Source organism: Thalassophryne amazonica, chromosome 20, assembly GCF_902500255.1.
Source record: "Thalassophryne amazonica chromosome 20, fThaAma1.1, whole genome shotgun sequence".
In the NCBI taxonomy this organism is placed as follows: Eukaryota; Metazoa; Chordata; class Actinopteri; order Batrachoidiformes; family Batrachoididae; genus Thalassophryne; species Thalassophryne amazonica.
Genome location: NC_047122.1, coordinates 42,831,172 through 42,843,719, shown reverse-complemented (window position 1 = coordinate 42,843,719; position 12,548 = coordinate 42,831,172). Strand labels below are relative to the sequence as shown.

General features: G+C 39.4%; 2 protein-coding genes across 2 annotated transcripts in view; one reads left to right on the top strand and one right to left on the bottom strand.

The window, feature by feature from the left end:
- Positions 1–12,548, top strand: part of polr2k (polymerase (RNA) II (DNA directed) polypeptide K) — a 34,929-nt gene that overhangs the window by 6,303 nt on the left and 16,078 nt on the right. Inside the window, exons 2-3 of the mRNA XM_034160313.1 lie at positions 3,748–3,758; positions 11,996–12,062. Coding sequence (XP_034016204.1) covers positions 12,002–12,062 — 61 coding nt within the window. The 5' untranslated portion in view covers positions 3,748–3,758; positions 11,996–12,001. The remainder of the gene's footprint in view (positions 1–3,747; positions 3,759–11,995; positions 12,063–12,548) is intronic.
- Positions 300–11,470, bottom strand: stk3 (serine/threonine kinase 3 (STE20 homolog, yeast)). Its single transcript, XM_034160287.1, has 11 exons — positions 11,329–11,470; positions 9,873–9,953; positions 9,522–9,650; positions 8,921–9,035; positions 8,540–8,704; positions 5,497–5,664; positions 5,231–5,368; positions 4,911–5,036; positions 4,614–4,815; positions 4,267–4,457; positions 300–3,377 (listed from the first exon to the last, which is right to left on the bottom strand). The coding sequence occupies exons 1-11, from the start codon at positions 11,349–11,351 to the stop codon at positions 3,219–3,221; spliced, it is 1,497 nt and encodes a 498-aa protein (XP_034016178.1). The 5' UTR covers positions 11,352–11,470; the 3' UTR covers positions 300–3,218.

Here is a 12,548-nt window from a genome sequence, read left to right as displayed (position 1 = left end):
TTTACTGCATTTTACCGTAATGCCTGTCAACATGATCGCTACGAGTTTCCATCGTAGTTTTTTAGCATATTTATTTTGGTAGCAAACACTTGATGCATATGTGAATAAGAAAGTGAGGTAAAGTATTCAGGCGCTAGCAATTTCAGATCTCATGCACATCAAAGTTAAAGCAACTACAAAAATAACTGCATTCATATTAGAAGAATTACGGTAGCCACTTTTGATCCTGCAAGAGTCCAACCGGGTTTAAATGTAATCCAATTCAAAGCCAGAGAACATAAGAAAGAAAAGAAACTCCCTTAACTGTATGCAACTTTTATTTATATATCATCAAAATTTTATAAAGTATTACAAAGATAAATTAAATGATTCAAGCACAGGTTTACATTCCACTATGCACGCTCTCGTCATTATAATGCAGAAATAACTGAAAAATCATATTGCTATTCACAAATGATTTCATATCAAAACATTTTACAATATATGGCAGATCCTCACCACGTTTTATTGTACAGAAAGAAAGAGTTTTGTTAAATGCTGACAAATTCAGCTTCTGTCAACACTATTCTTATACACTTGGTTAATAACAACAGCATTTTACTACATCTCAAACAGAAACATGCATAGACTAGGGCAAGGATGAATAAAGTCACGATGCAAAATTATTAACAGCCAAATCTAAACCAGTGAGACAAAAAGAAACATTAACACATAATAGAGTGAAGGTTTGTGTGGAAGCTGGAGGCCTTCTGCAGACTTCAGCATGGCCTTAATTTGACAAGTATCGATAAGAGGATTAATGGTACCAAAAAGAAAAACATATATATATATATATATATACACACACACACATATAACCACAAACATATTCATTCAAAGATGATATTTCACCCAATACAATTTGGATTTGTGCATTAAAAATGTAAGTTAATTCTGGATGCTCAGATAAAAGATCCACAACAATGTAACAGCCAAAACTGCATATCAGCATTCATATGTAACAGAACAATGCATTTAGTATTATAAAGGACCATCATGATTCTTTCTATTATTAACACAGAACATCCCACAGCCACACATGATGTTTGTTCCAAATGGTTTTTAATGGCATGTTTTTTGTGTGTGCATAACTTTTAACTTTACTTTAGCAACAGCACAGCAGTAACGCAGCTTTTAAAGCCATCAGATTGTGTCCCAACACACAAAGTGTACAAGCATCATCAGAACATCTTTCATTAATGACATCAAGCCTCCACATCAGCAAAATGGAACACATTATCACATATGACTGCAGAAACACAAAAACAAGCTGCAGGGAAAATGAATAAAGAAAAAAAAATAACGTGTGTTGAAGTGTTATAAATGATTTGAACCCGCACTGGATACAGTCATACAACAGGTTAAACATTGCTGTTTATTTTTCTCCCCTAACCTGTTCACCATCTTCTTCTCCACTTTAAACCTTTGTAAAGCATTTTTTTAAATTCCTGTTGAGAAATTTATTCCAGCATGGTTGGAACAATCTCTTTGAGCACAGTTTTTTCTTTGGAATGATTTTGTTTATATATAAAAGGGCATCAGATGATTTATGCCAACATTGGAATGAATTTCTGCACCACATTTTGCTTCATTTCCTTGTCAAATTAACGTTCATAATGAGCGGCTATCGAGCGTGTGCTCACAGCAGATAAACATGGAGCGGAGCTGCTATGAAGCACAGCACACTGAAGGTGTCGAACCGCGCGGCAAACACCTGAGGGGGGGGTCTGAATATTTTTCTGCACCATGCATGATTCAGAACATGCACACACACATTCTTCTACACATCCAGATTATCGCAGTCATTTTTCCATCTTTTCTTAATCCACTTCATTCTGAGTGATGAAACAAATTTATGCACCATGTGACTTGTTTTATTACATTTCTTTTGTCTAAACCAGCTTTCAGATATTTTAAGGCATTCTCATCTTACCAGTAATCAGCATCACCTTGATTGTCTTTGGTCAGGAACAAACCGCCACACCGTTTGCTTAAGTCTGTTATATTTACATTGTTGAAATATATGAGAGGAAAAAGTGTGCTGGTCACCGAGGACTTCACAGGAATCATAGAAATAAGTATGTCCAGAAAATAAAAGGGAGTAGTACAACTTAGACAAACTCCAACAAAGACTTGTGAGACTGGATTACAGCAGCCCAAACTGATGCTACCCAGGAAAAGAACCATCCAATTTCACATACAACCATGAAGACCAAGTTGCATCAGAACCCCAGTGAGCTTCCAACACCACCACCAAGGTCTTCTTAGCTCTTCACTGTCAGTGGGTCATACAGACGGGTGACAACTTAAAAGAAAAACCTGAACACAGGAGCAGAGAAACACAACAAATATACCCATCTACAGGGCAGGAGAGGTCAATGAACAGTTTGATGGGTAAAAAAAAAAAAAAATCAGGTCAATCGTACATTATGGCCTTTACACTCACCGCATCTCAACCATACCTTATGGGAGCATTTAGGCCAAAGTCTTAAGATGGTGCACTCCACCACCATAAAAAAAACAAACAAAATGAAACCAAAACCAGAGTGCACCAGGTACACAGCACTGTGCTACTGAAGAAGTGGACAGTGAAAGGATTCTGCTACATTAACAGATTAGTGCCGACCTGTCAAAGCTGACAGCGGCCACCAAAGCTGAGGTGAAGCAGTAAAGTGAGGTCCCCTAGTATTTAATAGTTGTTGTCATATTAATATTAAACTGTTACAGATGACTGGTAATGACATGTACCAGAAAGCAGGGTGTACATGCAACATGAAGCAGCGTAGGTAAACCTTGTCTCACTGGCGTGCTCTTTGTAAGGTACTACACAGCTCAGGACTTTAGACCAGGTTATTTAGTGGTCTAAAGACCAAACACTTTCTAGTGATGGACAATATCAACACAGTACCTCTGCAGCAAATCACACCTCAACTTTTAGACCAACACTTTCACTTGGGTGAAAGTGTTATTGTGAATTACAGCGTGTCGGGCATTAAAATGACAACTGCATCAGGTGGAAAACAGCAATGACACTTGGTCTGTGTCCCACTTTGCTTTGCACTGGGAACAGCATAGACCCCTTTATATTGTGTTTTCTTTTAATTTGTCACCTGTCTATTTTATGGTAGTGGTATCTTGGACAGTCCCAGTGGAGGTGAAAACCTGGCACAAAAGAGCCCTCAAAAGTTCTGTTGTCGCCTTTTCTTAGCATCCATCGCATCTAGGATTGGTTGCCTCTTGGCGGTGTAGCGTTGCCTGAGCTCCTCAATCTCCCGCTCCATCATGGGATCCAAGGCACTGAGGCGCATCTGCAGTTCCTCAAAATCCAGATTCTTCAACTAAGAGGTAACACATACACACACACAAAACAACAACAGAAGTTATCAGTCAACTCACAGCAGCGAGTGTTCTTCCCATCATTTGACCACACAGCATAAAGTGGTGATGCAGGTTTGAGACATCAAAATGATTTAAAGTTTTGGGTTGGCAGGTCTAAATGAATTGTAAGAAAGCTTAAGTAATTCCAAAATAAAGATATCAAAGTGGTTAAAATTACGTTAGCCGTAAGTCTAAGTCTTGGGGCCATTCTTACAGCAGCCACAGTAACTGATATTGTGACTCGGTGTGTGTTGCTAGCTCCTCATTAGCATAGTGGTAAATATCCACGCTTGCAATGCAGAAGGCAGGGGTTTGATTTGCAGACTGAAGAATTTTTTTTTTTGCCTCTGCCCTCAGCCTTTCGGCCACACGGGATCTTTGTAAAGTTGTTTTGTTATGAGTTTTTTGTTATGAGTTTTTTTGTTGTCGAACTGCGTGCCAAATAAATTCATTCATTCAACTCCTTTTATATGAACCAACAGTTCCCGTTTAAGCGATTATTTGGGTTCATGTATCTCTGTAACATTTAGGTTATTTGGGCAATTAAAGTGAGGGTGTCACGTCACCGCCGTAAGAATAAGCTACCAACACATAGTTACGGTTACCATAACAATATCCACGGCCTAAAACTTTTTATGAGCAATTTTCCCCATTTTAAGAGTCATGTCTGCTGAGATGGAGCACTATGAAATATTTTACTTTCAGCTGTGTACAACAACACAGAGGAACTTGGACATTCATTCACTGGGCTTCTCCTTTTCTCCCGAAGTTCCCATGAATTATTAGCTTGATTTCAAATCTCTAACATGCCACAAAAATCAATATAAAACACTGGAAAATTCTCCTCACAAAGTCAAAGTCTCCATCCTGGGGCACCTTCCAGTTGTCGGGGAAGATGTTCTTGGACTGGATGTGGTAGCCGGGCTTCTCCTGTGGCTGGTTATGGTTGTAATTCTCTTGCTGCTGGGATGCCTTGTTGTCTTGTTTGTCAAAATAGTCCATGAAAGATGGACGTATAGGCTGCTGAGGAGTGGCATTTCCTGTGGGAGAGGAGGTGAAAGAATGTCCTATTACAATTCATCAGGAACAAGATTATATCTTTAAAAACCATATCTTTTTAATCCATTCAGCAGTGTGACATTTCTTAAGTGATATGATGGAAAAGTTCTAAGCATGGAGAAAAATAGTGGCCTCACTCCTCATTGATCCCTGGTCTTCCTCCTCTTCTTCTTCATCACTGTTGATGACCATAGTTCCTAAGTCTGACTCCAACATGGTGCTACTGTGTTCAATCATGGTCTGTGCTCCATCACTCATAGTGCTCGTGGCACGCATGGTCCCTGCACCCTCGGAGCCAGACTTCACCATCGTGTGAGAGTCCACCTCAGTCTCTTCTTCCTGCAGGACACACGACATTTGGGGAATTTATGTATTTGCAAGGTGCACTGCTCTGCCAGAATTCCACTCAAACTTTAACTTCTCAGCACGCGTACAGAGTTGTCATCTTCCTCCTCCAGCTCTCTCTGCTGCTCCTGCTGTCGCTTCGCTTTCATTTCCATGGCCTCAGTGATCAGGTCCCTCAGGATGGTGACTGGCTTGGCTTGGCTGATGAACGGATGCTGAATGGTTGAAAAAATAAAAATAAAAAAAGCACTGTACATACATTTTCAGTAAAAAAAAAACAAAAAAAAAAACACAAACCTGGCAATGTTTACCAATGGCTTTGTTTACCCGTTTTTAACATCTTTAAACTTCAGTGCCTATTTGGCTGAAGTACACACTTTTAAGACTGTATGCTTATGTCTGTAAAAACCTGTAGGAGCTGTGTGGCAGTCGCCCTCTGCTCTGGATTCTTGACCAGACACTTTTTGACAAAGTCTGTGAAGTCATCTGTCCACAGTTCAGGCTTTCTAAATGTTGGAGGTGGATTGGTGGGAATCATAAATATGGCCTGTCAAAAGACACAAAGGAAGCAAAGTGAAGATTACAATGTTTTATCAAACATTGAAACAACCACTTCTAACATGTTATATCCAAGCCCCCACATCTTCAAAAAGGCCTGCCTAAATTTATACTCACTCTCATGGGGTGGATGTCAGCGTAGGGGGGCTTGCCCTCTGCCATCTCTATTGAAGTGATGCCAAGGGACCACATGTCAGCCACACAGTTGTAGCCAATCTCTTGGATCACTTCTGGTGCCATCCAGAACGGTGTACCTATCACGGTGTTTCTTTTTGCCATAGTGTCCTTTGAGATGAGAGAGAAAGAGAGAGACAGATAGATAGAGAGAGAGAACATGTTTCCATTCAGGTAATTACACTGTGAACAAAGGTTACAAATCAGTCAACAAGGATTCACAAAAATTAGTGAAAGCTCATGGACAAAGTAGAAATATGGCATTATTTGAATGAGACAATGCATCAATTTTGTAATCAAGCCAAATGTACTGCCTCTTGCAAGTAAATATGCAGAAATAATAGCACGCTGAAAGAAGCACTTCCACTGTCTTTGTTGCAGACGGGCGGTATAAATGGTATAATTTTGCTCTGTGGTAGAGTTTTGATTATACCGCACCATCAGGCAGAGCAGACTTTTTCTTCAACCTATCCGGTTGTTAAGCTCTGACGTAATGCATCACATGATAAATCTGTTTCCGGGTCCAAAGACCTGCAAGTTTACAATTAAAGTTACATCTGTATGATCCTTTTAAGGATCTACATTTTAAGTTTAGTTTGTGTTTACAGTGTGCGCAAACCTACGTCCCTCCCTTCTCCGCCTCCTTTAACCGCATTTGTCTGTTTCTAATGGCCCAGTCACACGGCGATTCCTGAATGAAGGGGAAAAAGTAAAAAACGTCACAATTTGTTGAGAAAAGTTGGACAAAAGAGCTTTTATCACCGAACAATCTGCGAAGCAAGAGTGCAAAAGGGACGAAAGAGGAACTCAACAAAACCGAAGCTCATGATCTGAACGCTTTAACGAAACGCGCCTGGAGCCACAGCTGGAGCAGTGTGTGTCTGCATCTCTGTGTTCCAGGACTCGGCGCTGGGTACTGGAGAAACTGCAAACAGAATCTGTGGAGATCTGTGCGCACGTTGGTGGACCACCTGCTCCTCGTCCAGAACAAAAGAGGGATCATCTCCATCATTATCAGAATCCACACTGTCTGTTGACACGCTGCGCGCTCCGTCTTCCTCTAATTAAAAAAAAAGAAATAAAAAGAAAAAACTGTGCCGTGGTCACTGCTGTATCACTGTATTATGTTCTAAGCCATATATATTGATTTATAACAGAAAACTGTCAAAACGGAGAATAAATATAAGTGTAAAGATCATTGAATATATCAGAGCAGTAAATTAATCAGTGCGTGTGAACACGCGCATTGACTCACATGTGCAGTTATTCCACCAGCTGATCATTGATCCACAACGTGAATTCTTCCTTCCAGAACAGCTCTTTAAATAATCATTTTGATTCAACTACCTGTTGCCACATGTACAGAAGGACTGGATTGTCATTCCTACACTCATATTGTTATATTTAATACAAAATAATACGCGCACGCAGCAGCTCCTGCTGCCGCTGATGCTGCATTCAAGTACTGTCGGAAATTACACAACTTTTTTGTTGTTTCAAATTCAAGTTGCTTGTGGCAAAATAATTAATTATATCCACACAAAAGATTAATTCTGGCCTATGTAAGGTGCCTGAGCCCATTGAAGCTGACCCCCCACACAGATAAAAAAAAAAAAAAAAATCCAAGCAAGTAGGCTGTTTGCCCTGTAATTTCCAACGGTACATGAAGCAGCAGCAGCCTCAGCGCTCAGAAACCGGCTTCTGCACTGTGTGAAAACGTTCAGCTGCTCCAACGAAGTCAAATTAAACAATAACGTTACAAAAACTACACAAATGATTAAAAAACGTCAAGAACGACAGCAAAACGAGACACAGACGAATTGAGGTTTTCGTTGCCTGTCGTTCAAAATTTTCAAGTTTAAAAATCCTGACGTAGCGCCAGCTGCAGGAACGAGGCTGCACGAAGGTTAAACGATGCCAACGACAGTCAACAAAAGTCCAGATTTTTTGTTTCGCCAGGGCGTCGTCACCCTTTGTTAAGTGCCGTGTGACTGGGCCTTAAGGTAAGAACACTTAATAAAACTTTTTTCCTTTTACTTTATATATTTTATTATTCATTCATTCATCTTCTACCGCTTAATCCAATTAAGGGTCACGGGAGGCTGGAGCCTATCCCAGCAGTCATAGAGCGCGAGGCGGGGTACACCCAGGACCGGACGCCAGTCTGTCGCAGGGCCACAAACAGACAAACAAACACAGACACACACACACACCTACGGACAATTTTAAAGACTCCAATCCACCTAACCCGCATGTCTTTGGATGTGGAGGAAACTGGAGCACCCAGAGGAAACCCATGCACACACGGGGAGAACATGCAGGCCACGGGAATTGAACCCACAACCTTCTTGCTGTGAGGCAACAGTGCTAACCACTAAGCTACCGTGCTTCCTATATTTTATTATGCACGGGTAAAATATACATGTCTGTTTGTTAATAAAAAAAAATATTTTTCCATAATTTAGAGTGATTTGGGGATGTTTTACAAGGCTGGAACGGATTAAAATTATTTTAGTTATTTTCAATGGGGGAAATTCGTTTGAAATATGAGCAGATTGGCTTACGATCTTGGTCATGGAACAAATTAAACTCGTAAATCAAGGTTCCACTGTACTAGTAAAATGTAATTTTTTAATGCTTTTCATCATGTTAATAAAAGACTGCATCCATGAGACCCTGAAAACTTGCTAAAACAAATACGTATTACCAGTGATGTGTGCCTGCTACGTTTAACCTGCTTGGAATTGAATAAACACAAACCGAATTTCAGACATCTTATATATATTGCTCTGGAACAAAGAGGATAAGAAGGATGTTAAAGTGCAAACTTCACTTTCCCCCGAACGACATGAAGAGGAAGCAATCGCAGCTCACAGCAACTCCCATTGAAAATAACGGAGAAACGACCTGAGCTTCTGGCATTTATTATTATAAACATTATAACATATTATTATTTTACTGTTGTCTTTGCTATCTATAAAATTACCGTTAGTTGCCCAGCCACTCCAAAGTCTGCCAGTTTGGCATGTCCCTCCGTGTTCAGAAGTATGTTGCCTGCCTTGATATCCCGATGGATCTTTCTCATGAAATGAAGGTATTCCAGCCCTTTTAGTGTTGATTTCAGGATGGTGGCAATCTCATCCTCTGTCAGCTGAAAAGGATAGGGAAAAATTAAGAACGTAGATAAACTACTATTCACAAATAAATAAATAATTTACATCAGAGAAACTGTTAATTATTATAATGAATGCCATATTTGAAATGTTACAATTATTTACAATTATAAACACTCATTAATAAAAATCATAGAAAATGTTGACTATTATCATTCATTAACGACCAAAACTGCATCTCTGTCAGAACACACCGTTTTGTTGCGCAGTCTAATGATGTCAGAGACAGAACCAGCTCCGCAGTACTCCATGACAATCCACAGGTCTGTGTTCTTGAAGTAACTGCCATAATACTTGACTACATAAGGGCTAAGAGGAAATGTAAACACAGTGGTTATAGAAGAAAGGACAAAGTTCTGTTTTCTACAAAAATAGGAGAAGTGGAAAATTGTCTCACATATCATCACACGTCAGCTATTCAGGCAACAGCAGGTGATGATAGGTTTGCTAACTGAACCATATAACTTGGGTGCAATGTAGACGTTATATGTTTTTTGTGTATTCAGTTTTGGGTTCTCCAATTTTCATTAAATTGGATAAACCTTAAAGCATCTGTGTAAAGAAACAAGTTAATTATCTCCCCCCCCCCCACAATTTTCTAATCTTGTCTCCAAAAATGCTTTGCAACCATGATATTGTTTTAATTTTGCTTGGGGTTCAGTTTAAAAATCCCTGCATCACAGTTACACTATATGTGAATGAATAAGTAATGAAAATCAAAATTTTCCTTGTAGTTGAAAGAACTTTTACAGTGGGAAGTGCTTAGGCTTTTAGAATGATTCTCTCTCTCCCTACCTGTCACACTGTTGCATGATGGAAATTTCTTTGATGATCTCCTGCAGATCAGATTCCACAGGAACCTGTTTGATGGCCACCACTTGACCCGACTCTTTATGGATGGCCTTGAACACACTGCCATAGGAACTATGCACACAGACCCAGGAACAATATATAATTTTTTAATAACTTGCAGTGTGAGATATATGGTCCATGGAATAAGACAAGCAAATCTTCAAATGACTGACCACTGGTTCAGATTTTTTTTTTTTTTAGTGACAAGGAAAAGGTTAAAAAAAAAAAAAAAAAAAAAAAAAAGACATGCCAGGCAAGTAATACAGCCAGTGGTGGAAACACAGGTCTTCTTACCCTTCACCTAGTTTCTCTAGAACATCAAAAACTTCCTCTGGTTGTTTGGTTAAACTGTCTTCACTCAGCTTCTTCAGCTTGCTGAAGGAAAAACACAATTATGTAAACAAAGATTTATTTTGGAAAAAAAAAAGAATTAAATGTGCAAGTAAAAATCAAAATACAAGTGACAGGACTTTACATTTTCTCAACAACTAGTCATGCTTTAATTACATCTTAATGTATAAAATATCAGAAAAATGCAGATCAAAATTTCTGGATGATAAAAAGTCTTTATAATTTCTTATTAGCATAGAGCTTAGAAAGCAAAAACTTTCGGAGTGACTTATCCAGCCAGCTTGTCCAAGCAGTAAAACAAAAGCCATAAACAAAGTGGGTATTGACACTGTACTGTATTCCTTTTTCCACAAGGCTATTTGTACAACATCCAATAAGAAAAAGTCCTGATTACTGGGACATAAAAACAGACATCATGGCCTTGAATTGGCACCTGACAAATTTAAAGCTCAAAACTTAAGGTTAAGGTTACTAGAGTAAGGGTTGTTTATGAACTTTGACATTGGATACATTAAATAATAAAGTCAATATCAACAGCAACAATAAATGCTACCAAACCATAACACACCAAATTAAAAGCATGCACAATGAGACTGGAGTCATCAGACAATGGTTAAATGCACCAGTAAGTCCTTATTGTGCCTGAGGTCCATCGGGTTGGTGCTTAGTTCTGGTCTGTGTGGCGTGAAACGGACGAGAGTCCACAAGTCCCCTGGATGGGATGCCAGCCCATCGCAGGTCAATTCCCAGCCAAAGCCGGTGCCTGTTTACAGCTGACTGGACTAAGACAATGCAGACAAAGTGTGTTGTTCAAGGACACAGGCAGGTAGCATGAGCGGGGCTCGAACCCAGGTCTATGTATTGGCAGCTCTGTTCCTTATCCACTGAGCTACTTGCTCAACTTTGTTGTGTTTATGTAAAATACCACAGTCCTGTCTGGCACCTTGTAAACACTCCCACCTGCTGACCGGTTCAGGAATGTGTATCCATATAATACATGAATTTCATATTTAAAAACTACAGACAGCGCAAGGTCTGAAAGGCATTCAATTTACAAATATATCTCGCACAAAAAGCAACATGACTGATGATTCAGAAAAGTTGTTAATTTTCGTTATTTTACTGCTGTTCATAATGAGCCGGTTATCACGCTAACAATGTGTCACTTGATACATAGCGGTATGAGACTGTGTCGAATGGAAAACATATTTTTTTGTGTGTGTGTACTGAGCAACGCAGTTAATGACAAGAATGTCCTTTAACGTCGCTAACACTGGAAAGTTGAAGAGAAACCTGGCTAAGCTAATTAGCATTTCGCTAGCACACATACAACACAATTAAACCAAGTAGTTATTAGCAAGCAAGCACGTGTTAAGTCGCTGAGATGGTAAGCACAAACCTTTTCGGCGCCGACGGCTCCATATTTAAAACTTTAAAGACAATAACAAGGCACCAAAAAATAAGCTGTAAGTCACGATGTGAGCATTGTTCACATTCGTTGTTGTCAAAAGAAAGTAGAAGCCAACCCAGCTGAGTTCTTGGAAGTGTATGTTTTACGGCAGCGCCCCCTGTAGGGTAGGAGGAGACCGCAACAATAAATTAAAAAAGAAAATTATATGAGCCATACAATAACGTATTTTAAACACGGCAATATAGTTAATATACACAAATATACAGAAAGTTTGATTAAACACAATAGAAATCTGGACTATTTTCGGGTGAAACACAAGTAAACAGAAACATATAAAATATTAGCCAATCACAAGCCGTTTTACTGCGGGGATCAGACGTTCGTACACATGCGCGTGTAGCCTGGTGGCGGTAATGCATCGTGTTGGTTTAGAAGAAGAAGCAGCCAATGTGATAGTGGTAATAAAAGTGGTGAGATACGGTTTTATTTATTATTATTAATGACACACATGTGATTCAGATTAGTTGTTGACGTGTTACATGTTGAGTTTCTTTAATGACGCAGTTAAGTTTTTGAGGGTGGTTGAGGTCGCTGCCATGCTGTTGTCTGTGTTAGCAAGATGCTAACAACTCTTCTGTCGTTACAGAAATTTTAAAAAGAAATGGATTCACAGAAAGATCTACAGCCGCCAAAGCAGCAGCCCATGATCTACATATGTGGAGGTAGTATGGAAAGTGCTAAGAAATTGGAGATACAGCAGGAGTTAGTTGTGTGTAATAATGTGGTCTTTAGTTCATGTTGGAGTTGTAACGTGATTATAAGTAACCTCTCCAGAGGTCCAGAACCAGGTAAGCAATCAGGCCTACCTCAACTGTAAACGCTGACCAGGTAAATATATTTTTGTGCATATAAAATGGCTTGGACAACAACTGGAAGTCTTTGGTATGGTAGCGAATGAAGTCACCCCACTGCGAACTAACCTCAAGTGAAGTCACCCCACTCCAGCTACCATGATTATTTTCTTAAATAATTAAGAATGTCCTCAACTTTAGTTTAAAGTTGAGGACCTGCTGGTGTGATGTATAGAACTGGCCAGTGCTCCCTGCTTCTCCCATCAATGGGGTTTTTATCTGACAATTACGTTTCCCCTACCTTAAACATCATCTCACTTACAAAAACTTGAGTAAGACCAGTGTATTATGCCACTG

Bases quoted from the DNA above. Each gene is read 5' to 3' on its own strand.
- stk3 (XM_034160287.1), bottom strand. From the start codon at position 11,351: ATGGAGCCGTCGGCGCCGAAAAG. The intron at 9,954-11,328 runs GTTTGTGCTTAC...TTTTTCCTTCAG, and splicing joins GAGCCGTCGGCGCCGAAAAG to CAAGCTGAAGAAGCTGAGTG. The intron at 5,037-5,230 runs GTTTTTACAGAC...TCAACCATTCAG, and splicing joins CTGCCACACAGCTCCTACAG to CATCCGTTCATCAGCCAAGC.